The following is a 26,997-nucleotide window of genomic DNA, read 5'->3' on the forward strand; positions in this document are numbered from 1 at the left end:
CATCAATAAGAGGTGAATTGTTAACATTTAGATGTAGCAATCAGACAGTAAACTGCACAAAACATAGGGATAGAGCAAGTGATTTGTTCCAGCAAAAATTCCTGAAAATCTCGAGGGCAGTTCTGGTGTCTCGCTGTATCAGTGTCTCTCTACTCCTCTCCAAGCTTGTTCTCCATGCCGGCCTTTCGTCCTGTTCCCATTACTTCTACCTGCTGAGCTCAATGATATTGTGCTTCCCCTCTCACTCTCCGCATGTCAGGTTGCAAATATATCCGTGACTATAAGCTGCCTCTGGGACATTATAATCTAATCACAAAATTCAGACAGCAAACCATACTACATGGGATAAGTAAGTCGAGAATATTACTGCGACAAATCACTTGCCCTAATCACATGTACGGTAAACAATTCGAAAGGGATAATCAGTAGAAACCTAAGTGGCCTTCTCTTGGCTTGTGTTATAAGGGTATCCCCCACTTAGTCACCTTCAATTTCTTGAGAATGCTCATAGCAAGTCTCCAGTATGTCACTAAAGTGGCCATTCTTTATATATGAGCCTAGACAATGAGTATGGGCAAGCTATTTAACAGTGGAGGGCATACAGCCAAGTCCAATTCTGCTCTCACCTGACGTCCACAGACGTGCACTTTTTAGCAGGGGTCCCTTGAGAGCAATCAGGAGCAGAAACGGTGGCCGATTTATGCACTAATTCAGGAGCACTGGGGTCAACTGTGGTGCCCCAATTGCTGCCCCAACTAAGACCATCTAAGTCAACGCAGACTGGGAATCAAACTTGCGCCATTCTGGTCTGTATGGCTTAGTACTACACATTAATGCTCTTACATACTGGGACATGAACCATATAAAACTGTTAACACAGAAAATATTAAAAGCTTTTTCAACCCAGAAGTAGGACTATAAATAAGCCCCAGTTAGGTATTATAGGTGGAATATGTAGTACATGGAGTATACCCTTACTGGAATAATAAGGACTACTTCCCCTGAAGGGGAGCAATATACCTTACTTCTTCATTTATAGAATTCCCTTTGTGCAGCTGGGATCCAGGGATGTTGATGCTTCAAATGGAAGTGACTTTTGCACTGAAGGCATCGAACGATACCTGCCCTGGGATTAGGATCCTGGTGGACGCCCCATGATCTGATGCCATAACCTCTTCACTAGTGTCAGCCGAAGAAAGGCACACCAAAACAGGGGCTCGTTGGCTCTAGAGGAGACCTCACTGCAGGATCATACGGGCGGTGAAGAGGTAAGATGGTTCACAGGTCACAGATTCTTTGGACGAGAATGAACTAGCACCTGCCAACATCAAGGAGAGTGCCTTAGAAATCTGACCTATATCAAATGGCCCACGACAGGGTTGCAAATAGGTCAGCACACCTAATCCTTGGAATTATCGATGTCTTCTAGGCTGTCCCTTGAGCGATTTGCCGACAGATGCTGGTTCCAAATAAGGAGCTTGTAAAATGCTGCCAAACAAAATGCGTCAAGCACTCATTTAGCTTGACTCAGGACCCTCTTCCCCCAGTTGGAGGAAGGTCTAAAAACATGCTCCAGAGCATCAACTAAGGATGGTTCTTTCCTCAAGGTGCTTCTCTTACCTGCAAATGTGGATCTTCAATGAATCTGGTGGTGTAGCATTTTGCAAAGGGAATGATTTTGTAGTTGAAACTAAGAAAAAGTTCTCCCAATATCTCATATGCCCAATCGGAACAAATGGCTGCGAGGAAAAGGTTCCAACTGGTCACAGTCCCTTGACTTGTTGCTGCTGCAGCTTCAGCAACTCAAGGTGTACCACCTCACTCCATCCTGGATGATCTTTAGAGCTCCTTTAATCTAAATCTTTTCACCAACCCCTGGAACTGCTGGCAGAATTTGCAGTGGACAATGTTGTGGTCAAGACAGTATGGCCACTGGTGGCCAAAATACCCACCTGCACTTAATGTATAATTTGGACTGGAACTGGCATAAACTAAGATTCCAAGGGAAAACAAAAAAATTTACATGCAACTGACTACATCACACAATTGAAGATGGGAAGAGTGGAAGAGAAGAAATGATGAAAATAATTAAGACACTGACTTTTAGAGACACTGTTACAGCGTACTTGAAGGGGAGGCCACAACAATGCCTACAAGACTCCGAGCGAGAGTCATGGCATTACTACCCATTTTCAAATAGTTACAAAGAAAAGTAAGCTCCAAAAACGGTCTCCTTTTAGAGCGAAAATTAAAAGGACCAAATCTAATCTACAGCTAAAATAGGCCTTCAAAGTTATTTCCTTTTCAGTATATAGAACTGTAGCATAATCAAATTGATAATTTTTCCCGTATAATAATTTACTAGATTTAAAATGTGCCATTTTGGCCAGAATCATGAAAGCAATTAATTGTTATGTTGCCCATCTGTTAGAGGCTGTTCAAGAAAACTGATTAATGTTAATATTACTGAGTCTCCTTAGACAGAGTTATTATGTTGTTGAAGCAGGTATTGAACAGAAGACAGAAACTTTGCCATAGGAAGGGATGAAGGACATTACTCATCTGACCTGCTCTTGTGCATCTCATATTGATCACAGAGCAGCCAACATCTGCAAGCAGATCACCTCCTTACTCATGCATTTGGGGATAATAAGCAGCATGCGATGACTAGAGAATGGGTCAGGGACAAAAAGAAAACCTATCTGAAGTCATTGTTTAAATAAAAATATTCAGAGGGAAAAAATTACATAAAAACCCACAAAAATGGTGTTGATCACAATTCTTTCGAATTATTTGTGAATTCTCTCTTGAAAAGGGCCGACATTCCACTACGTTCCATTAGCCGTCATTACTTATGTTATGTGGAGTATGAGAAGAAAAAGAAAATTTGCTTTTGAGCTGCAGATTTTGATGATCAGAAAATACTGCAACTGCTTTAAATTAATTCTAGTGTTGTTTTGGTGCAATTACGAACAAATCAGTTAACACACAATCTTAAAAATGTTTAAGAAGTGTTCAATACCTGCATTTACACATCCACAGACATCAGCAGAGTTTCAACTTGCAATATATTGCACAGAGACCTATTCTCCTAATGGCTCAGTGAGAAGCTAAGCCATAGAAAAGAAGGATGGTCACTGGTTCGACCCCGGTCTGTGCTGCTTTAATTAATCTCAGCTAGCTTGGCGATAGGTAAGCTACAAGGGGCTTCACTGCACCAAGATTAGACAAGGGCTGGGGTTGGGGGGGCCACGGGTGGGGGGAGAAGAGAGAGAGTCGATCAACCAGGGTCCCTGCTCCTCATTGCTATTCAACGATCCCCGTTAGATGTATGTTGGTTGAGGACAGCATCCGGCTCAACTGTAATACTCCCCTCTGCAGTTAACAACCTGCCCAACACCATTCACTGGCATGGTTCACATTAAAAATTGGTTGCTTGGATAAATTGCTGGAGTGCTGCTGGTGCCTGTGAGAGAATATCCCTAGCAAGGAGCCAATGCCCTTAGGAGTTAAGTGGGGAGGGGAAGGGGTAAGTGGTGAGAAGAGACTCAAGATCTGCAAACATCCTAAAACTGCAAGAATGAGTTTAATTTCTAACAAATTTTGTAAACTCTTATCAGCCAAAGTCACCAGGACTACTTCAAAAATATAATCTTCTGTCCTGGTTGCACCAGCTACATAGTGATCAGTTGCACAGTGAGCTCATCCTGTGAAAACGCAAAGCTAATATAAGCAGAGTTCATCCATTTTCAATTATTTCTCATATGCTGCATTCCATATATGATCATGCTGCACAGAAGTTCCTTCCAATGTTTTCCCCACCCCACCCCCTACCCACACCATTCCCCTGAAAGGACAAGCAAATGCTGTACTATAACTAGTCATTGGGAATGTTCTGGGGTGAAGCACTTTCCATTCCCTGCAGTACATTCTTCCCTCCCTTCCTTCAATGGATTATCCATGAATGAGAACCTGTCACCCTGGAGAATTGTGAATTGCAAACTCATGTTCAACAATTCTATTAAACACGACCACATCGCTAATATATGGGTACAACTCTTCAAAATGAAAACTGTGGGAGACGTCTCAACCTACATCAAAGTAGGTCATAACAGTAAGACAAGGGGGCATTGGTTCAGAGTGGTGAAAGACAAATTTAGGATTGAAACAGAAACTAAAAGCAATTCACAGTGGAGTGGACTTTTAGCTAAGCTAGTGGAGTAAAAATCCTTGGAAACATTTGAAACAGAGGTGGGCCGCATAGCACCTACCATGGAGACTTCGATTTAAACTTTATTTTTGACCCCCACATCCTCATTATATTTGCATATATTTCAAGCTGCTAATTACAGATCTTGGTGTTCTCATTTAGGATTTATTCACCAATGAGCCAACAGTGCCAAAAACAGCCCTTTCCAAACCTCCACGAGCACAAAACTCAAACAAGGTGAACCAGGAAATAAGAAATCCAAGTGCAAATAGAACCAAGTTGCCTGGATTGCATGGGCCAGAGCGGGAGGCCTCAAGGGTCCTAGGGCTACAGGTTGGACACCCCTGATTTCAGATAACTCAATGCTGTGAATGGAGAACTATAGGTTTTTCAGACAGATGAGTTAAAATGGGTCGTAATTACACTGGAGAGAGTGCAGAGAAGATTAGAAGAATGTTGCCAGGGCTTGAAAATTGCAACTACGAGGAGAGATTGGAGAGGCTGGGGTTGTTTTCCTTGGAGCAGAGGAGGCTGAGGGATGACTTGATTGAGGTGTACAAAATTATGAGTGGCCCAGATAGAGTAGACAGGAAGTACCTGTTTCCCCTAGCAGAGTGTTCAAGAACTTGAGGACATCGATTTAATCTGATTGGTGAAAGGATTAGAGGGGACATGAGGAAAAACTTTTTTACCCAGAGGGTGGTGGGTGTATGGAATTCACTGCCCAAATTGGTGGTAGAGGCAGGGACCCTCAACTCTTTTAAAAAGTACCTGGACCTGCACCTAAAGTGCTGTAAGCTGTAGGGCTACAGACCAGGTGCTGGAAGGTAGGATTAGAATGGGCACCTGGTTGTTCTTCGAGCCGGCGTGGGCACGATGGGCCAAATGGCCCCCTTCTGTGCTGTATCTTTTCTATGGTTCTATGGGTCAAATGGCCTTCCTCAGACTTACTTAACTTGTGGTGCTGGCAAGATGTATTTTACAGTTAAAACATCATGACTCTACGTTACTAGATACTAATTCTTGATGCATAACTGGTACATTTTATTTTATTTTGTAAATCACTTTGAACTCTCTTCCCTGAAAGTTAATCTTTCATTGAAATGACCTCCTCTTTGAGAACAGGCGACACTCTAGTTAAACACTTTCCCCCTGGTATTACACAACTGAGCTAGTGGGAGAAGCTCTGTTCATAATGTAGCTCTGGTTAACATGTAATTTTGATGCAAAATGATCCTAAGCCAAACTTGGACAAATGACTCCCTCACTGAGATATGGTCGCATTGGTGCAATCACCATTCCAGTACCGTACTCAAATGGCCCATTATTTATGGTTGAATCTAGAGGGAGTCTCACAGGCTCTTAGACTATGCAGGGATCAGCCAAGCCCAAATCTGCCCTCATCTAATATACATAAATGCAGTTTCAGGTGCATAATAATCAGGAGCAAGAAGCCTAGTTGATTTTCCTTTCTCTAACTTAGGGGTGATAATGCCAGTTGTAGTATCCTTACTTTATAAAATTAGTTTCATTGTGAAGACCATCAAATCTTTAAACTTACCAAATAGATGGGAGCATTGAATTTTGCAGAACATAAGTTCTATCCAGAAACAAAAAGATACTCCTAATCATGATCTGGAAGATAGGAAAGTAGAAATAAACCAGTAATCAAGTTCACATTTTTAAATCTTTGTAAAGCATTTGAATAAAATCACAATATCTTCAGTAATCTATCTGCAGTATATGTCAGGCTTTATCACAGAGGAAAATGGTTGGTACTATGTCACAAATGAGGACTTGTTTCTTCAAAATTAAACATTTAGAGCTCCTCCAATGACATAGTTGCAAAGGGTGCTGCCTGGTGGTGCATGAAGATGTACAGAATAGAAGTTCCCACATTCAATTCCTGGTCAGTGCAGGCCAGGCAGTCAGTGGTAAGGTTGATACAACTGGGCTCAGTTTGGGAGCAAGAGAAAGTAGTCAGAGTCAGGATTCCCACTTCTGATTGCTATCCTATGACCTGCTTTGGAAAGCAAACTTAAAATGGCATTGGGTGTGGGCAGTCTAGACTCAGTCTTGATGCCCTCCACATGCAAATAGCCTGTCAACATTAACCATCTAGGCTCACATATGAAGACTAGCTTATCAGCTGAAGTAATTGACAGCTGCTGGCACCTGTGGAACTGCATCCCACTAAAAAAACAGCACTTTCACAAGGGGACGAGCAAATTTTGGGGAAATAATTTTTTTCTTCAAACTAGTTACATTTATATGGCATTTTTGTACAAATAAACCTGTCAAGGCACTGGATAGTGAGCAGACATTGAGTTGGGGGAGAGGGGTTAGAGGAAAAAGGTCAGAAGTGCACAAAAGCAGTTGTAAGGAGGGGACTTAAAAACGCTTTGAAGTTGGGGACAGCAAGACAGAGATGTTGAGGGATGGGATGGAATGCCAGAAAGCGAGGACAGGGTGGCATAAGAAGAACTGCCAATGGCAAAGCAAGGAACAAGTAGGTGGCCAGTACTGGAGGACTAGAAGGTGCACCCAGTAACATAGGACTGGTCAAAATCATGGCAGGGAGGGTCAAAGCCATAGAAGAACTTGAAGATTCTCTGGGCCATGGGAAGCTAGTGGAGCTTGGCAAGGACGAGGATGATGGAAATGTGGGCCTTAGGGTGCATGATGGTAGAGGCTGTGGCATAATGGATGACTTGGAGTTGACAAATGGTATGAATGCATAGGTCAGCAATGAGACTATTGGTGAAGCCAGCCACAAGGTGATAAAAACATGGATTAGAGTTTCAGCAGCAGAGAGAAAAGGGTAGGACAGAGACGAATGATGTTTCAGAGGTGAATGAAAGTGGTGTTGGTGGTAGATTGGACATAGGAGAGGCAGTTGAACTCGAGGTTAAGAAAAACTCCAAAGTTCTGCATTGCTGGGCTAAACCCAATGGGAATTCAGGCTCGATGGACAGCCAAAAGGAACAGCTTCGGTTTGATGACATCAAGCTGGAGGAAATTTTGGTTTGAATCTTTGAAATACTGAGGAGGTTTTTGACGAAGGCAGTGATAACAGCAGTTTTGAAAAATGTAGGGACCAAGCTGGAGGAAATGGATAGTGATAATGTTGTTGATCATGGAGCTGACGAGAGGCATCAAGGTGGTCAGGAGCTGGGAATCAAGAGTATGTGGTGGGCTTTGCAAAAGAGATCATTTTAATCATACTAGTCTGGGGGAGGGAAGGGGTTGGGACATCCCAGGAGAACAAGGGAAACTGAAGGAGGTGGCAAGGCCAATCCCTGGTGATCTTTTTTTAAACTCGAGGTGCAGTTACCCCATCCCTAACCGTCTCCTTGGTACAACAGCCATCTCTGTGGCCTCAAATCTGCTGGCCATGAACTGGAACCTACCTGGCGAGCAACTGATCTAACTGTACATCAAACTCAGTGTTGGGGCCTGGAACGTGTTCCTACTTTTTTGGATCTATTCTCAGTTCACCGACATAAGGTAGAACAGTCGGTAGCTGCAGGGTAAAGATTCGTCTACAAGTGCTCCAACATGCCTTTGATTCCTCTCCAGAACTGCGACAAGAAATTTTAATTTTCCTTACTGATTTTCCAACTTATTTAGTGTTGAAGTATAAGTGCACAGCATATAATGACCCACATGAATTAGAAACTTTAATGAAAATGGTCACAAACATAATTCCCCGTTCAGTTTAAGCTTTCAAACCAATGAATGCCTGTCCATAACATAAGAAATGGGAGCAGGAGTAGGCCATATGGCCCCTCGAGCCTGCTCCGCCATTCAATAAGATCATGGCTGATCTTCAACCTCAACTCCCCTTTCCTGCCCCATCCCCATATCCCTTGATTGCCTTAGTGTCCAAAAATCTATTGATCTCAATCTTGAATATAATTAATGACTGAGCATCCACAGCCCTCTGGGGTAGAGAATTCCAAAGATTCACAACCCTCTGAGTGAAGACATTTTTCCTCATCTCGGTCCTAAATGATCGCTCTTAGACTATGACCCCCAGTTCTAGACTCTCCAGCCAGGGGAAACAGCCACTCAGCATCTACCCTGTCAAGCCCTCTAAGAATTTTATACGTTTCAATGAGATCACCTCTCATTCTTCTAAACTCCAGAGAATATAAGCCCATTCTCATCAATCTCTCCTCGTAGGACAACCCTCTCATCCCAGGAATCAATCTAGTAAATCTTTGTTGCATTCCCTCTAAGGCAAGTATATCCTTCCTTAGGTAAGGAGACCAAAACTGTACACGGTACTCCAGGTGTGGTCTCACCAGAGCCTTATATAATTGCAGCTGGACCTCCTTACTCTTATACTCCAACCCCCTTGCAATAAAGGCTAACATACCATTTGCCTTCCTAATTGCTTGCTGTACCTGCATGGTAACTTCCTGTGATTCATTTACAAGGACACCCAAATCCCTCTGAATACCAACCTTTCTTCGTCTCTCAACTTTAAAAAAAATATTCTGCTTTACTATTCTTCCTACCAAAGTGGATAATTTCACAGTTTCCCACTCCATCTCCATTGTACTCCATCTGCCACCTTCTCACCCACTCACTTAACCTGTCTATGTCCCTTTGCTGCCTTTTTGCGTCGTCCTCACAGTTTACTTTCCCACCTAGCTTTGTATCGTCAGCAAACTTGGATACATTACACTCGGTCCCCTTATCTAAGTCACTGATATAGATTGTAAACAGCTGAGGCCCAAGCACTGATTCTAGCAGCACCCCACTAGTTACAACCTGCCAATGTGAAAATGACCCATTTATTCCTATTCTCTGTTTTTAGAGACCAGGAAGATCCTAGGTTTGACCCCCAGTGCTTCAAAAGCCATCAAATCATGAGGGGAGAAAACAGAAGCAAAAATTAAACTACCACCATCATCATTCACCCCTCCCATGTAAATTTCAACATGAGCTCAGTGCTGGGGAATAAAGAGTATTTCCATATGTATTCTTCTTACCTAATTTTTACTTAAATATATATCTCAAGTTAATTGTGACCTTACTTACCATTTGTCTGCAGTGATCCTGCCAGCATTTATCTATTTTCTTCAGAAACAGGACACTATCTAAGGAATCCGTAGAGAATCGGTTAAAGAAAACTGAAAATGCAAAGTTAGTTCTGTAATGTATCATGGAAAGCAAATTCCTTTAGCATATACACCAAGCAAACATTTTAAAAGTCATTCAAATAAATTCTCTCTATTTGATAGCGTAAATTTTTCTCCCTTCCTTTTTAGGTTCCCACACAAGTCTACCAATGGAGGAGGAAGCCAAGTGACTCTTCCCCTGGACTTCACTGATGGTACGCTTTAAGCTGCATCTAGGGTGAGCCACCATCCTTGCTGGTGCTTAATGGCTGCTCTAGAATGCTAAACCAACAATATCTTCAAATTCAGAAATTCACTTGTAGGGGAGTGCGGGGGGGGGGGGGGGCGGAGAGAGAATTTAAAAAACCCTTAGAATGTACTTGCTTGCAAGCTGTACAAACTACAAGGTAAAGCACACTTTTCAGAAATTGCCAGCATCAATTTTGAGTGTCCGTGGAACCATTCTGAATATTTACCACTGCTGCACTGGTAATTTAGTAATTGGGTTCAAAAAATTGTATAAAAACATCCATGTACACGAGGTATCCAAGTATAGATGGAAGCAGCATCTCTATTAAAGAACAAACTCAGACTGTCCCAAAGTGTTTCACAGGCAATGAATTCTTTCTGAAATGTAGTAACTGCTGTTTCGCAGGCAAACATGACACCAATTTGCACATAGCAAGGACCTACAAACAGAAAGAGACAAATGACCAGATAATCTGTTTTAGTTGTGACAGTTGAGGTATGAATGTTAGCCAGATACCAGGAGAGCTCCATGCTCTTTGAAATGTGGCATGTGGTGGAACACATTAGGACACTGACACTAACCTTTGAAAGTTAATATAGGTGATACCGCCAATGATCGATGTTTCAAAACAGTCAATTCACAGATCTCAGCTGGGCTACAATTGAAGTGCTAGAATTACCCTCAGCGACCCAAGACTAAGGAGTCCAAAAAAAAATTATGCCCATCATGGCTTCAAAGCATGTCATTTTCCAACCATTTTGATTCGCTATGCAAACTATATCACACAGAATCTCCCATATGACTTTTTTTCTAACCAAGTGGTTATTAGGAAGCAATCCTCATGCCCCCGCTCTGGGATGCATGTAGAAAGTGAGAGAGAACCTTAGTGGCTTTTGTTATTTTTTAAACCTAAGAGAAAATCAAGTAAACGACGCATTTACTCAACGGGACAGTTCAGGTTCAGGAAGGCGAGAAGCGGCCGGGGGGGGGGGGGGGGTGTGGAGAGTGAGGGGGGAGGAAGGAAGGAGTGAGGGGGGAGGAAGGAAGGAGTGAGGGGGGAGGAAGGAAGGAGTGAGGGGGGAGGAAGGAAGGAGTGAGGGGGGAGGAAGGAAGGAGTGAGGGGGGAGGAAGGAAGGAGTGAGGGGGGAGGAAGGAAGGAGTGAGGGGGGAGGAAGGAAGGAGTGAGGGGGGAGGAAGGAAGGAGTGAGGGGGGAGGAAGGAAGGAGTGAGGGGGGAGGAAGGAAGGAGTGAGGGGGGAGGAAGGAAGGAGTGAGGGGGGAGGAAGGAAGGAGTGAGGGGGGAGGAAGGAAGGAGTGAGGGGGGAGGAAGGAAGGAGTGAGGGGGGAGGAAGGAAGGAGTGAGGGGGGAGGAAGGAAGGAGTGAGGGGGGAGGAAGGAAGGAGTGAGGGGGGAGGAAGGAAGGAGTGAGGGGGGAGGAAGGAAGGAGTGAGGGGGGAGGAAGGAAGGAGTGAGGGGGGAGGAAGGAAGGAGTGAGGGGGGAGGAAGGAAGGAGTGAGGGGGGAGGAAGGAAGGAGTGAGGGGGGAGGAAGGAAGGAGTGAGGGGGGAGGAAGGAAGGAGTGAGGGGGGAGGAAGGAAGGAGTGAGGGGGGAGGAAGGAAGGAGTGAGGGGGGAGGAAGGAAGGAGTGAGGGGGGAGGAAGGAAGGAGTGAGGGGGGAGGAAGGAAGGAGTGAGGGGGGAGGAAGGAAGGAGTGAGGGGGGAGGAAGGAAGGAGTGAGGGGGGAGGAAGGAAGGAGTGAGGGGGGAGGAAGGAAGGAGTGAGGGGGGAGGAAGGAAGGAGTGAGGGGGGAGGAAGGAAGGAGTGAGGGGGGAGGAAGGAAGGAGTGAGGGGGGAGGAAGGAAGGAGTGAGGGGGGAGGAAGGAAGGAGTGAGGGGGGAGGAAGGAAGGAGTGAGGGGGGAGGAAGGAAGGAGTGAGGGGGGAGGAAGGAAGGAGTGAGGGGGGAGGAAGGAAGGAGTGAGGGGGGAGGAAGGAAGGAGTGAGGGGGGAGGAAGGAAGGAGTGAGGGGGGAGGAAGGAAGGAGTGAGGGGGGAGGAAGGAAGGAGTGAGGGGGGAGGAAGGAAGGAGTGAGGGGGGGAGGAAGGAAGGAGTGAGGGGGGGAGGAAGGAAGGAGTGAGGGGGGGAGGAAGGAAGGAGTGAGGGGGGGAGGAAGGAAGGAGTGAGGGGGGGAGGAAGGAAGGAGTGAGGGGGGGAGGAAGGAAGGAGTGAGGGGGGGAGGAAGGAAGGAGTGAGGGGGGGAGGAAGGAAGGAGTGAGGGGGGGAGGAAGGAAGGAGTGAGGGGGGGAGGAAGGAAGGAGTGAAGGGGGGAGGAAGGAAGGAGTGAGGGGGAGGAAGGAAGGAGTGAGGGGGGAGGAAGGAAGGAGTGAGGGGGGAGGAAGGAAGGAGTGAGGGGGGAGGAAGGAAGGAGTGAGGGGGAGGAAGGAAGGAGTGAGGGGGGAGGAAGGAAGGAGTGAGGGGGGAGGAAGGAAGGAGTGAGGGGGGAGGAAGGAAGGAGTGAGGGGGAGGAAGGAAGGAGTGAGGGGGGAGGAAGGAAGGAGTGAGGGGGGAGGAAGGAAGGAGTGAGGGGGGAGGAAGGAAGGAGTGAGGGGGAGGAAGGAAGGAGTGAGGGGAGAGGAAGGAAGGAGTGAGGGGGGAGGAAGGAAGGAGTGAGGGGGGAGGAAGGAAGGAGTGAGGGGGGAGGAAGGAAGGAGTGAGGGGGGAGGAAGGAAGGAGTGAGGGGGGAGGAAGGAAGGAGTGAGGGGGGAGGAAGGAAGGAGTGAGGGGGGAGGAAGGAAGGAGTGAGGGGGGAGGAAGGAAGGAGTGAGGGGGGAGGAAGGAAGGAGTGAGGGGGGAGGAAGGAAGGAGTGAGGGGGGAGGAAGGAAGGAGTGAGGGGGGAGGAAGGAAGGAGTGAGGGGGGAGGAAGGAAGGAGTGAGGGGGGAGGAAGGAAGGAGTGAGGGGGGAGGAAGGAAGGAGTGAGGGGGGAGGAAGGAAGGAGTGAGGGGGGAGGAAGGAAGGAGTGAGGGGGGAGGAAGGAAGGAGTGAGGGGGGAGGAAGGAAGGAGTGAGGGGGGAGGAAGGAAGGAGTGAGGGGGGAGGAAGGAAGGAGTGAGGGGGGAGGAAGGAAGGAGTGAGGGGGGAGGAAGGAAGGAGTGAGGGGGGAGGAAGGAAGGAGTGAGGGGGGAGGAAGGAAGGAGTGAGGGGGGAGGAAGGAAGGAGTGAGGGGGGAGGAAGGAAGGAGTGAGGGGGGAGGAAGGAAGGAGTGAGGGGGAGGAAGGAAGGAAGTGAGGGGGGAGGAAGGAAGGAGTGAGGGGGGAGGAAGGAAGGAGTGAGGGGGGAGGAAGGAAGGAGTGAGGGGGGAGGAAGGAAGGAGTGAGGGGGGAGGAAGGAAGGAGTGAGGGGGGAGGAAGGAAGGAGTGAGGGGGGAGGAAGGAAGGAGTGAGGGGGGAGGAAGGAAGGAGTGAGGGGGGAGGAAGGAAGGAGTGAGGGGGGAGGAAGGAAGGAGTGAGGGGGGAGGAAGGAAGGAGTGAGGGGGGAGGAAGGAAGGAGTGAGGGGGAGGAAGGAAGGAGTGAGGGGGGAGGAAGGAAGGAGTGAGGGGGGAGGAAGGAAGGAGTGAGGGGGGAGGAAGGAAGGAGTGAGGGGGGAGGAAGGAAGGAGTGAGGGGGGAGGAAGGAAGGAGTGAGGGGGGAGGAAGGAAGGAGTGAGGGGGGAGGAAGGAAGGAGTGAGGGGGGAGGAAGGAAGGAGTGAGGGGGGAGGAAGGAAGGAGTGAGGGGGGAGGAAGGAAGGAGTGAGGGGGGAGGAAGGAAGGAGTGAGGGGGGAGGAAGGAAGGAGTGAGGGGGGAGGAAGGAAGGAGTGAGGGGGGAGGAAGGAAGGAGTGAGGGGGGAGGAAGGAAGGAGTGAGGGGGGAGGAAGGAAGGAGTGAGGGGGGAGGAAGGAAGGAGTGAGGGGGGAGGAAGGAAGGAGTGAGGGGGGAGGAAGGAAGGAGTGAGGGGGGAGGAAGGAAGGAAGTGAGGGGGGAGGAAGGAAGGAAGGAAGGAGAGAGGCCTAAAGGAAGGCGGAAAGGAAGGGAGGAGAGAGGCCTAAAGGAAGGCAGAAAGGAAGGGAAGAGAGAGGCCCAAAGGAAGGGAGGAGAGAGGCCCAAACGAAGGCAGAAAGGAAGGGAGGAGAGAGGCCGGAAGGAAGGGAGGAGAGAGGCCTGAAGGAAGGGAGGAGAGAGGCCTGAAGGAAGGCAGAAAGGAAGGAAGTGAGAGGCCGGAAGAAAAAAGGGAGCACGTGGATGGAGGAAGACTAGATTCAACCATAAATAATGGACCATTTGGGTAAGGTACTGGAATGATGAATGATGACTGCACCAATGGGACCATATCTCAGTAAGTGAATCATTTGTCCAAGTTTGGCTTAGGATCATTTTGCATCAAAATTACATTACGAACAGAGCTTCTCCCACTAGCTCAGTTGTGTAATACCAGGGGGAAAGTGTTTAACTAGAACATCGCCTGTTATCAAAGAGGAAGTCATTTCAGATGGGACATTACGCCTGGAAGTTGAGCATTCACACAGAAGCCAATTTTTCCCAGACCAAAGACAAATGTTAGTTTATATAAATTCCATGTTTGTTATAACTTCATACATAGATTTTTAAATGTTGCAACTAAACTCAGACAATTTCAGATTTATGGACCACACAAGTACCTCTAGAAACTGTATTGATTAGACAAATTAAAGGATATTCTCTGAACTGGTGAATTTGAGCTTTGATGTGATCCTCACAAACTTGCCTCAACTGCTTGTATAAATTTGCTGATACTTTGTAAGAGCAGAGGTTCTCCACAGCCTAAAAATGAAGAAAAAATAAAATGTCACATATATAAAAAAAAGTTTGAATGATAATATATTTCATACAGCTAGCCTACAGAATACACTCTCTGCAGCTATATGCATTTTTGGCAAGGACAATTTTCACCCCTTGTCCTCTCCCAGAAATGCTCTTTAGCTTAGGTACCTTTCCAGGGTTCCATACACCCTGCAATAGATTCCCCAATTGACCAATCTGCATGCATGAGCCCAGACTGCATGATCATCGCAGCCAAGTCCAACCCTGTCCTTACCAGATATCTCCACTTTCCAGCAAAAGTACCTGGCTAGTGATTGGGAGCAGGAATCCTGGCTGAATTTTTCTTTGTAGAAATAGGGAACATTTAGGATTTGTTTGAAAATGTTCTTCCCGATTCCTTGGTACCCAGTAGTTAGGACCACAGACCGCCTCAACTACCACCAAATTTTCTCCACATTAACTAAAATGAGTAAATAATCTGCAGGCCGAATAAAATCAACCTGCAGATTTTTTCCCACTTACTCCATGCTGATGGCTTCAGAATTTACAGATTTGTTCAATACCACATGGTAATTTTGAAAACTTGGAGTCTACCATTTTTCTCCCCTTCTGCCCTGATTCTTACTCGGGTAAGATCCATAAAATTGGCAGCACTCTGGTACCTTGCCCAAGTGAGTATTTTTGTTGCGTGGACAAGACAGTACAGACCAGCAGGCTATTCTGACTGTGGAGGGCATCATAACTGAGTTCTGTTTTGCTTTTACACATACTTTTATTGGATAGTGATCAAGGGCAGGGACTTTAGCTGATTTTCCGCTAACTTCAATAAATTACAGAGCCCAATTGCTGCCTCCAGTGTCCCTCTATGTTAATTGGCACTGATGGACTAGTATTCCATCAATGGTCAGCACCTTCAGAGGAAAAGTGGAAAAATTGAGGGGAAAAATTATTTGCTTCCTTTTTGGAGAAGGTGGTGTTGATTCTGCTCAAAGTAGATGCAAAACTGGCATTTAAACATGCAGCACTACAGAATGTGGCTAATTCAGAAATATAGAAATTATTGCCAATATCACTATTCTCAAACCCCATTTCATGTAAAACAGGCACTGTATCCATTACCTGATAAAGTTCCTCCAAATTGTATTTGATTGAAGTGCTCTTCTGAATTGCTTCGACTGCTTCTTTCAGTTTCTGCCAAGTTTCATTGGTGTAATTATCAGGCAATTTAGGTTTATCTGCAATAGAAAATGCTACATCACAGTTCACTGGGATAATGAGTCAAAAGAAACACACATGGTAAGTTCTGTCACTTCTCTCAAAATTGTTAAAGTTTGAAAAGAGATGAAATACAAAAAAAATTAAACATTACAATGTTTTCATATCTAGCACAAGACTTTGCCCTGCAGGAACTCTATGAAGCAATCAAGAAGCTGGATATTTAGAGACAGATTATAGAGGGTCCCTTTATGTTAAATGATTATTTCTTTCCAGACACTGAACAGAAATTGGTCAAAATTCACTCATTGTTACATGCAACTTTCCTTCTGCCTCCCCACCCAATTTTGCTTCCTTTTTCTTCCCACCCATCCTGAAGGCATTGACTCTTGTTGGGGGACAGCACCTCAGCACGAACAAACCTCCAGTGCCTTGCCCAAGTGACCATTCTGTAAGTGTGAGTCTGGACAACGTATCAGCAGACTTAACTGTGAACAGAATCACACCCAAGCCATATCTTGTTCTCACCAAATGTTCACATATGGACACTTTCTAACAGGAGTCACCGGATAGCATGACAGAACGATGGCTGGTTTTTCCCAACCATAGCCCAACAACATGGGATTCCCCAACTACTGTCCTGGCGGAGATCAGCGAATAAAGCACAGACTAAGAATCAAATCTGGGACCTTCTCTGAATCAATAACGCACTAAGACCCACAGGGTCAGTGGAGGAACTATCCATACATTTTCAGAGAAATGTCTGCTGGTTTGATCAAATGCTAAAATTTGACTCCATGAAAATATATGCTTTTACCATCACAATAATCATTCCGCCCTACAGGCAGTTTATAAATATTTGGTAGGACTAGATGTAGAAGTTAAGACTCCTCTATTACCTCAATTGATAAAGACTGTGTAATTGAACCATACAGATTAGAAGGTCTCAGGTTTGATTGCCAATGTGTCCACTCATCCACCAAGATAAATGGCCAAGGCCCATAGTGGAATATACCACCAAGGTTCAAAAGAGGAAACGGCAAGGCAAATCAAGAAGTAATGATTGAATGATCCCAAGCTTTGGGTTTTACAAGCCTGAAGATTGTGGGAGGAAGGAAAGAGTGAGCAAGGTAAGGAGCTCCACCATTTTGAGATTTAGGAAGAAGAGTGACAATCGGAGACCACGTGGAAAGTCTTGATTTCAACAGTGAGGATGCAAGAAGGAATAGTGCATGTTGGACATCATTTCTGGAGCTGACAAGGAATGATAGAGGGAGCTCAGAGGAGCATTGACCAAAATAACCAATAAAATAAAGGCAAGTTTCAAATGGATTGAGTGGTTAGAGGCAGAAGTTTTCTATACAAGCTTTTCTTGTTTCCTATCTAGCAGTATACGAGGTACTGGAAGAGCTGTCCCAGATGTGTCAGCACTACTCAGTCTTGATCTCAGCAAGGGACATTCTAACTGACCTTGCTCCTCCTGGACTTGGTACAGGTGTGGAGAATTAAGGCATAGCTCCTGTTTCAAATGTGACCCTTGCACAGGTGTTAGGTGAGGCCAGGATCAGGCTAGGTATGACAGTCAAAAATCTATTACCGCATTGTCTAGGGTGACAAATTAAGAATAATGGCCTCTTGGGGGCGAGGTACCAGAGGGCAAGTGCCCGTGTCCCAAATGAGGGGAGGGAAGAGAACAGAGACGCAGAGTTATAAAGAAACATGGTCTTTGTCATGAGTGCAACAAAAATCATACCCCGTTAACACAGCCAGCACGAGGAAATTATGCAGCTTTATTTCCACACACGTGAAAAACTGCTACATTAAGTAATCTCTGGCATGCTATTTTTCTAGTTTACTTTTTACTAGCACAGGGTGACTAGAGAAACTTCTGGGTTCAACCTTCGGTTCATGCAAGCCAATGATCCCTTCTTCAAAATGCCCAGTTGTGAACAGAGGGCGAGGACAAGATCAGGCTTGGGTGTGATGCCTTGCACAAAACAACTTGCTAACATTCATTATATAGACTCACATGAAGAATGGCCACTTAAGATGAAGTACCAGGGGTCTGCCAGTCACCCTGAAACCTGCAGCAAGAGGCTGCAAATCAGAAAAAGGAAGGAAATTGGAAAAAATAATATGCATATGGTTTTCCCATTAAGTGTCAGTAGGTGGCATATAAGTAGTTAGCACTCACACCTAGAAAGTGAAAGGCAACAGATGCTCAGTATAGGTTTTAATAACCATACAAGTGCATGCAGGTTCCCACAAAGCCAAGATCAGGCTACGGTTCATCCACGTGCTGCTCCATGAGGCATTCACTACATACCCCAAAGAAAAAAGACAAAAGTTAATACATTTGGACAACTGATGTCAGATTTCTCAAACAGCCATCCAGACGACAGAAAAACTTGAACAGTATGTGCCCAAAATTAGTTCTGTACTGTGCCTCAATGTCAATGGTTTTGTGAAAATCCTACGGCTGCAGCTTCAGACAGATCATCTACAGTCCCAAAAGATAAAACATTTCATGCAACACAAAATATCAGTTGTTTTATCACAAATTCTACTGCACCTTGAGATTACAGAGCATTTCCAGCAATTAGTAGTCTTGGTTCCTTTTATAAACTACAAAATCATTCAGACTGATTTCTGCCTTGGCAGAATTCAAAATAATTTAATGGCATATAGTCATTTTAAAAACTTAATTTCCTCATTAGGAAAATGTTTGAAGGCTGAAACTTCAATGTTGCAACATGACCTAATTGAAATTATAGGGTTAAAAAAATTGCACAGAAACCAACACGCTTTAATGTTGTGCAATATCCTACATGCACAATTTCTAATTTATCACCATCAACAGACCTGTAACCATCAGCAATTCACCTTAATGTTATACAGCTCAAAATGCTCTCTCCAGACACAATGCGAGTTTGGAAGGACAAAAATCTATATAAATTTCACACACCCATTGATACACATTATTGCAAACCTAATGACAACATCAAAATGAAGGCAGAACCATGAGAAGCAAAAATAAGCAGGCAGAATGGAAACGATGGGAGACAAAAACTTTTTGAAAATTACACTGATGGAACTGCATCAGCATTACCAGCGGGATGCTACATGGATCAGTGCTGGGCCACTGCTGTTTACAGTTTTATATAATCATTTGAACCCAAGGACAGAAAACAAAGTTGTCTACGTTTGCAGATCGCACCAAATTTGGGGAGGGAGTTCAAACAATAGGGAACAAGCAAACAAAATACAAGGGCATCTGGACAGGTTGGGAATATGGTCTTAAGAGTGGCAAATTGCATTTAATGTGGACGAACGCAAGATAATAAGACTAGGCAAAGGAAATAAAACAGTGGGAATATAAATTAATTGCTTCAAAGCTAAAGGACACACCACAGGGGAAGGATCTGCTGGGTACAGGTGGATGGAAAGAAAAAGAACAAACTTTAATCTAAATACAGTCCCCACCATTTAAAACATCCACGTTTAAAATGGGCAGTTGCTTATGTTGGTCAAAAAGGGATTACTATTAACCATTTGTATTAACGCCAATTTCAAAGTTGCTGTTTATAGTGTCTTAAGTGCTGCTTTATTTCGGGCAGAGATAGCTGTGCTTACTCACTTGGTAAACTGTCTTCAAATTAAGAGGCTATTCCACAAATAATATCGCATAATTGCCACCACCAAAATGCTTTACATAGCTTTCTACAATTCCTGATCAATAAATTAATAAATGTTGGTACAGATTTCAAAGGTGCACAGCCACCAATGCATAAACATCCCATTCTGTATACGTTGCAGCTGCCCGCATTTCAGACGCAGTGTCTGCCTGTCTACATTTGCGGATTAAAATCAATGGAGCCCGAGTTTTCCCTTTCCGCTACTCCAGGAATCCAAAGTCTGCTACATGTTGTGTACAGGAATTCCTGATCTATAAAAACTACTACTACTGCATGGCAGAAAAATTTCAATTCCTCCAAAGCAGTAGGTAAGGGGAGAATCAGGGAAGAACAGAGCTATCATGAAATGGGAGGGGGAAAATCAGAAAACAGTGCAGTCAATGTGATGTGTGTGAAAGGCTAAAGTAGATTTATAGTAAGCATTATTCTTACTGGCTTCCTATGATATTTAAACAGCTTTGCGGTGGGAGGTGGACATCCCAAAGTTTCTCGTGACGTTTTCTTTGGTGGGGGGGGGGGGGGGGGGGGGCGCAACTGTCAGCCATGTGACAGTCATGAGATGCTGTTTTAGGAGGAACTATTCTGTTGGTTAAGAAACTTTTTGCTTTAACTGGCCCCAACATGTAGACCATACCCTGTTATATTAGCCATCGAGTATAGCGGGCAAATCATGTTCGCATGAATGCGCCTGCTTTAAACGGTGGGGGCTGCAGCACCTTCCACAAGCTCAGGACATCCCAAAGTGCTTCACAGCCAATTAAGTATTTTGTGGTCACTGTTGCAAGCCAATTTGTAACTAGCAATGATATAAATGACCGCTTATTTTGCTTTTCGTGGTTTCAATTGAGGGATAAATGTTGATCAGGACACCGGTGGAAATCCCCTAGTCCTCTTCGAATTGTGCCTTGCGGTCTCTTACGTCCACCTGAGCGTGCAGACCCCGCCTCAACTTAATATCTCATTCAAAAGACAGCACCTCCGACAGGGCAGCACTCCCTCAGTACTGCACTGAAGTTTCAGCCTAGATTATGTGCTCAAGTCGCTGGAGTGGGCTCAAACCCACAACCTTCTGATTCAGAGGTGAGAGTGCTATCACTGAGCCAAGGCTGACACCTTGTGTTTACGCGTGAAGAAAAGCTAAATGGATCTTCAGATGTCTATAGCTGGAGGGATAGAATACAAATTCCAGGAAGTGATGATACATCTGTACATGGTACTGGTACCGCCCAACCTGAATTGTATACAATTCTGGTAACTGCTATATAGCAAAGCGATCAAGGTATTGAAGATGGTGCAGTAAAGGGCAATCAAATTGGTATCTATCTTAAGAGGTTGCAGAGCCTCAGATTACTTACTCTGGAAATAGAAGGTTCAGGGCAAATATTATTCAAGATTATTAACGAAATATATAAATAAAAAATATAAATAAATTGAACTCCAATACTGTGAGATTGCCACAAACTCCATTGCAGGGACGTGATCTCAAGCTAAGGGGAGGAGAAATGCACAGACATTTTAGATTTAATTACTTTAAACTGTGAATGGTGAATGCATGGAATGGACCGCCTAAGGAGGTAGTGCAGGCAGGCAGTGTGGAAAAACATGAGTGAGAATTGGTTAGATATTTGAAGGAGTGAGTGATTGAGTTAGCTCTTGGCAGTGGACAGGTAGACTGCAGAGTCTTTTCCGATCTTGTATTTTCCCATGTTCTCTGTGGAGAAAATTTCACCACCCAAGGAAAGTAGAAGATAAAGGCAGAATGTGTCTCAAGATGCAAAGCCGTGATGAACCATTTACCTCATTGGCTGAAACTGGAATGGCAATTCTCTATAAAGCACAACAATGACTAAAAGGAATTACTGTTAACAATTTAAGCCTGTATTTCTGAATCTTAGTTGAAGAATTTTAACGTCAGGACTAAGCTGTTTTACTGTAGTAATGACAATTATCTTATTCTGCACACACCTAACAGAGCAGCAGCACACACCATTAGCACCATGTCAGCCAAGGTGGAGAATGGCAGAAGAATGCAACACTGACCTGAAATCCTAATGCCTTGAATATTTTTTTGAGTGGCTGGGGGGTGGGGGATGCACATGGGACCATTTCAGTCATGAGAATTTTTCAACTCAAGAGCAATGGATCTCGCTGAACTATTTTGCAGTAACCAAGGTTATCACTAGCCTTATAGAGTGTACTGGTATTTATACACTGTAAAGTCACACTTAAGCCAATGTAGTCTGATGTTATTTCATGATCTCAAACTGCTCCCACTAGTACCACTTCATCCGAGTATTATGTAGCTCAAAACATTTTCTCCAAAGTTTCTTCTCCCAAAGAAACGTTCCTATTTTTACAGTGAGGACACAGCCTGATGCAGACCAACAATGGTTGGTACCTAACTAAGCAAGAGCAATATATTCAGAAAATTCCTTTCACGGTTCTCTCTCTTTCCTCACTCGAAGGTACTGACTCTTGCTGGACTACAACTCAACTGGCACCAGTCACTTAGCCCAAGAGCCAAAATTTGTGATCAAGCCTATAAAGTGAGTCTTCAGGCTATTTGTCAGTGGAGGGGGGGGTGGGGGGGGGGAATCTGCAGTCAAGCCAATCCCGGAGGTTCATAACTGTGTGCTTTCTAGAAACAGTCAATAGACAGCAATCAGGAGAGGGAATCTGAATTGATTGCCCCACCCCCCGACCCAAAAGAGCAGCCAACGCCAATTGTGTTGTCCCAACTGCCAACCAGCAAAAATCAGCACAGACCAAGGATCAAACTGGGACCTTCCTGATCTTGTGGCTCAGTTCCACACTAGGGTGTGCATTTAACAGTCATTCTGGGGAAGCACACCATTCATGCAATTGATACTGCAAACAACTCTTGTTATTCTAAGCACTAATCACCATCCTTCCCTTTCCTGGGAACCAATCCTGGCACAACTAAAAAGTTTACCAATAGGTCTCAATTTTCACCCACTACTGGATAAAGTTGTGTTAGTGCTCCTAGTTTGACATCCAGGACCAAGAGAGGGTGTCAACCTAACCTCAGCATCTCAAAAAGGCATCCACTACTCAAACTATTTTTTGTGGCTGAGGCTCCGGACACTACATCTCTAGCAGCCTACTTCCACATACAAAAAGAAGAAATTCTCTACTCGGGTACAATGATTTGTCCTTTTATGTATTTACTATTGGGACTAGGGCAGTGTTGTCCAATAGAAATCGCTGACTAGCCACAGGCATGGTTACAGTGACACTGTTTTAGCCACATCCACTAATTTCAGTAGAAAATGTCTTGCATATGCTCAGAGGTAAATTTACTTCACATCTACACAATTCAATAACCAAATAAAGCACTCACAATCAAAAAAACACTGGCGCACTCTTATAGTCTTACCATTTTACCAACAAACGCAAAAAAGCATATGACTATTGAGATCACATGGCCAAAGACGGTGTCTATTTCTCATTTTTTATTTACTAATTAGAAATGCAATTAGCCATAACTGGATTTCCAATTAGCCACATGAGGCAAATGTATTGGACAACATTGGACTAGAGGCCATAAATTGCTTCTTTCCCCCTCACCATGTCAAATATTCTTCTCAAAATGTTGAGTACTGTACTGTTCTTCCACATTGTACTGCAGCACCCACTGTGAGTAGCATCACTCTGTGTTTAAAAAGAGCTACAATATAGATTAACTGTTTCACAAAGTTCTGTCCCTTGCCTGTAAACATATCATCTATATTTTACCTTTTATTTGCCAATTTTTCCCCTCCTCCAAATCTTGCTAGGGGCTCAGATCTAGAGGTGCCATCTGGTGCCTCACCAAGAGGTCATTTCTCATGTATGTACTTAGATTGAGTGTGTTAGCAGGTTATTGCACAGAGAAGGAATCAAACCTGGGAATATTTTTAATGGCTCTGTAACATGCTGCCTTTACCAACTGAGCCAGCAGGGGTGGCCATTCAAATTAAACTTTTACCCTAATTTACCTGGTCTGTAAAGATACATAACTAAATTATGATTGCCCGCGTTCATTTGCCAACCTGACAGTTCAGAACGTAAACTTAATAAAGATGCAAAACTGGAAGCCAGGATGATCATAAGTTCAATATCCACCTTATATTAAACGAACTCATCTCAACCAGCCCTACAGTGTGGGTCCTAAAACTGGCTCCAAAGCTGCCATCCCATCTGAGCCACAAGGATCAAAAGATCCCAGATTGGACCCTCAGTCTGTGCTGAGTTAGCTGATCTCATTTAGGATATAAAAGTGGAAGATAAATGGAGTGAGAGGAGATTATTACCCAATCATTTCTTTAAAACTGAATAATAATGGGAAACAAGCAAAAATCTTCAGCTCAGTCTAATTGCCACAATTTCCTGTAGTCATAAGAAAAAAGGGGTTTAAGTCTAGGTATTGCCCAGCATTACCTCATTTAAAATACAACAACCTATAATCACACTGCTACTTTCCCAACACATAAAACATGTCATTTTCACCTATTACACCCGAGTAAATAATCAGTAAATACTATTCATAAAGATAAAAAAAACCTATAATTTAGGTTGAGTAAGAACTTGAGCAATGGCACAATTCAATTTTAGTGGATTATAAACAGTAAGATCACATTTTGAGTATAGCAGTTCAGATTTAAATACATCAAACTCTTACATGGATAGTAGTGGAGTTTAAAAATATAAACAAGGAAAACAATCTTGTTTCCAAGGGGAGTTGTTTTCCATTTTGAGTGTCAAATCAGATTTTTTTTTAAAGTCCTTCATATCTGAGATTTATCAAATATGCAGGTTAAATTTTAATTTGAGGAAGCTTTACAAAAAGCAGAGGTTGTAATAAAACAGTTCTGCAGTGATCATTGCCTGCAAACTGATCGAAAATGTGTGTATAGTTTCATCTTGCCTTTTAGGGAACTGTAGGCCAAAGAAAAAATTATCTTTGGTGCAATTAAAGGCCTGGAAAATTAAATCATAATTACTAAATTAATTGTTTTAAAGGCTTGAATATCTCCTTTTATATGTGTTCCAACGGTAGAAAATGTATGTAGGGTTTAGTTGAGTTTTTAAGGAGCAGCTGGCGTAGGCCAAGAAAAATGCTTTAAAACAGCAGAATTCCAACATTGCAGACCTGAATCTCATAATTGTTAATTTTTATTTTAAAATACTTTAAGATCTCCTATTATTATACCTTTGAAATTTTTAATAACTAATTTTTTAGCCGTCCCCGGCTTGCTGTTGGCGAAGGTGGAGGATTTGGTCAGGCCGTTGGCATGCCCCGTTAGTACGGAGCAGCCGCTGCTTTTTCTCTGCTCCTCCGCCATCATCACATCGAGTCCAACAAAGTCCAGCGAGTCCTCGAACTTGACTCTCTTCTGCAGCTGGTGGTTGCAGCAGGTGGAGGAGGAAGACTTGGGGGCGGAGGAGAAAAGCTGGAGCTGGGCTTGCTGAGGTGTTGGGTGCTGGTGCTCGAACTCGCCGGCCTCGGCTAACTTTCGCTTCCTCGGACTAACATCAGCCTGTTGTCGCACCTCCTGCGGTGAATTTTGTGAAGAGAGGCCCGTTCGAAACATGAAAACTTAAAGCCGATGCCGCCCTATTGTTTTTTTTAGCACACGCGCGCTCACACACAGACCCCAGTCCCCAAAATGAGAAAGCGGGAAAAAAAAACACAAAATTAGAACCGACTCCAAACCCTCCGTAAAATTTCGGTCACTTGTTTTGTCAATAGAGTAAAATGGCGGCATTTCCGACGTCCCGTTGCATGCCGGGAGCCGTGCCATCCTGTCACGTCACGTTTGGGACGTCATTTACCCGCCAAATTCCTCTTCATTCTCCCACACTTGAGGTCTTGGATCAGAAAGAAATTCTGCCCCAAGTTTCACTACTACTTTTGGATAGACAGACCATTCGTTTAAGTGGGTTTGCAATATATGACACTGTTCCTGATCAAAAAGCTCACTTCTAACAGATGGCAACAGTGAAGATGTCACAATATTGGAAATTTACATCCCTGTAAAATTGGACTGGGAGGGGCAATAGAAAGATGGTTCCAGAATGAAAGGGCTTTTCACAGGTGAGTCTGGTAAGAAGCTGTCAAAAATGTTGCATCCTTGGTTACATAGAGACTGCAGCATAGAAACAGGCCTTTCGGCCCAACTGGTCTATGTCTGTATTTATGCTCCACACAAGTGGCTCAGTTGGGTCTTGAATTACATTTAAGTAAATGGGTTTCTTTTTCACACCGTATTTTGTGAAGTCCAGATATGCTACATGCCCATGATAAAATCCTGGCTTCATTTCTTTCCATGTAGTAACATCATTTACAAATCTTGCTTGATCTTGCAAAGACATCACAGGATTATTTTTGTTTGTATTGATATGCAGGACATGGTACTTGTTTTTTGCACACAGGTCATAAGCAATGTTTCTGAAAGACATGCTGGCAGTTTTAGGTACACGATTGTAAAGGATAATTATGTCATCCACCCCATCTCCTCCATGGTCTTGCCTCAGGTTATCCATTGTGTGGCACTGTTCAATTTCTCCGACTTCATGTCTTGCAATTGCTCTCTCCAGTGTCCTCGGCCCAATCTTCTTCAGCTGCTTCATCAATGACCTTCCCTCCATCATAAGGTCAGAAATGGGGATGTTCGCTGATGATTGCACAGTGTTCCATTCCATTCGCAACCCCTCAAATAATGAAGCAGTCCGAGCCCACATGCAGCAAGACCTGGACAACATCCAAGCTTGGGCTGATAAGTGGCAAGTAACATTCGTGCCAGGCAAGTGGCAGGCAATGACCATCTCCAACAAGAGAGAGTCTAACCACCTCCCCATGACATTCAATGGCATTACCATCACCGAATCCCTCACCATCAACATCCTGGGGCTCACCATTGAACAGAAACTTAATTGGACCAGCCACATAAATACTGTGGCTACAAGAGCAGGTCAGAGGCTGGGTATTCTGTGGCGATTGACTCACCTCCTGACTCCCAAAGCCCTTCCACCATCTACAAGGCTTAAGTCAGGAGTGTGATGGAATACTCTCCACTTGTTGGATGTGTGCAGCTCCAAAAACACTCAAGAAGCTCGACACCATCCAAGACAAAGCAGCCCGCTTGATTGGCACCTTGTCCACCACCCTAAACATTCACTCCCTTCACCACCGGCACACCCTGGCTGCAGTGTGTACCATCCACAGGATGCGCTGCAGCAACTCGCCAAGGCTTCTTCGACAGAACCTCCCAAACCCGCAACCTCTAACACCTAGAAGGACAAGGGCAGCAGTCACATGGGAACAACAGGCACATGGGAACAACACCACCTGCACGTTCCCCTCCAAGTCACACACCATCCTGACTTGGAACTATATCGCCGTTCCTTCATTATCGCTGGGTCAAAATCCTGGAACTCCCTTCCTAACAGTGCTGTGGGAGAACCTTCACCACACAGACTGCAGCGGTTCAAGAAGGTGGCTCACCACCACCTTCTCAAGGGCAATAAATGCTGGTCTTGCCAGTGACGTCCACATCCCATGAACGGATAAAAAAACCCAAAAAACAACCCTCTTCCCACCCCTCTTCATCTAACCCTAACAAGCTAATGGAGGATGCAGAACTGTATGGACATAACTTGGTGTT

At 44.5% G+C, this 26,997-nt stretch overlaps 1 protein-coding gene across 2 annotated transcripts in view; it reads right to left on the reverse strand.

The window, feature by feature from the left end:
* Positions 1-25,110, reverse strand: part of cul4b (cullin 4B) — a 76,794-nt gene extending 51,684 nt beyond the window's left edge. Inside the window, exons 1-6 of one of the 2 annotated variants that reach the window (XM_067997098.1) lie at positions 24,543-25,110; positions 15,540-15,655; positions 14,317-14,420; positions 9,260-9,329; positions 5,772-5,845; positions 1,021-1,318 (exon numbers count right to left, since the gene is read on the reverse strand). In XM_067997098.1, the coding sequence (XP_067853199.1) occupies positions 1,312-1,318; positions 5,772-5,845; positions 9,260-9,329; positions 14,317-14,420; positions 15,540-15,655; positions 24,543-24,924 (753 nt within the window). In that variant the 5' untranslated portion in view covers positions 24,925-25,110 and the 3' untranslated portion in view covers positions 1,021-1,311. Of the gene's footprint in view, positions 1-1,020; positions 1,319-5,771; positions 5,846-9,259; positions 9,330-14,316; positions 14,421-15,539; positions 15,656-24,542 lie in introns of those variants that run through there. The other variant, XM_067997097.1, reaches the window with a different exon arrangement.
* Positions 25,111-26,997: the final 1,887 nt, after the last annotated feature.

Source organism: Heptranchias perlo, chromosome 15, assembly GCF_035084215.1.
Source record: "Heptranchias perlo isolate sHepPer1 chromosome 15, sHepPer1.hap1, whole genome shotgun sequence".
NCBI lineage: Eukaryota > Metazoa > Chordata > Chondrichthyes > Hexanchiformes > Hexanchidae > Heptranchias > Heptranchias perlo.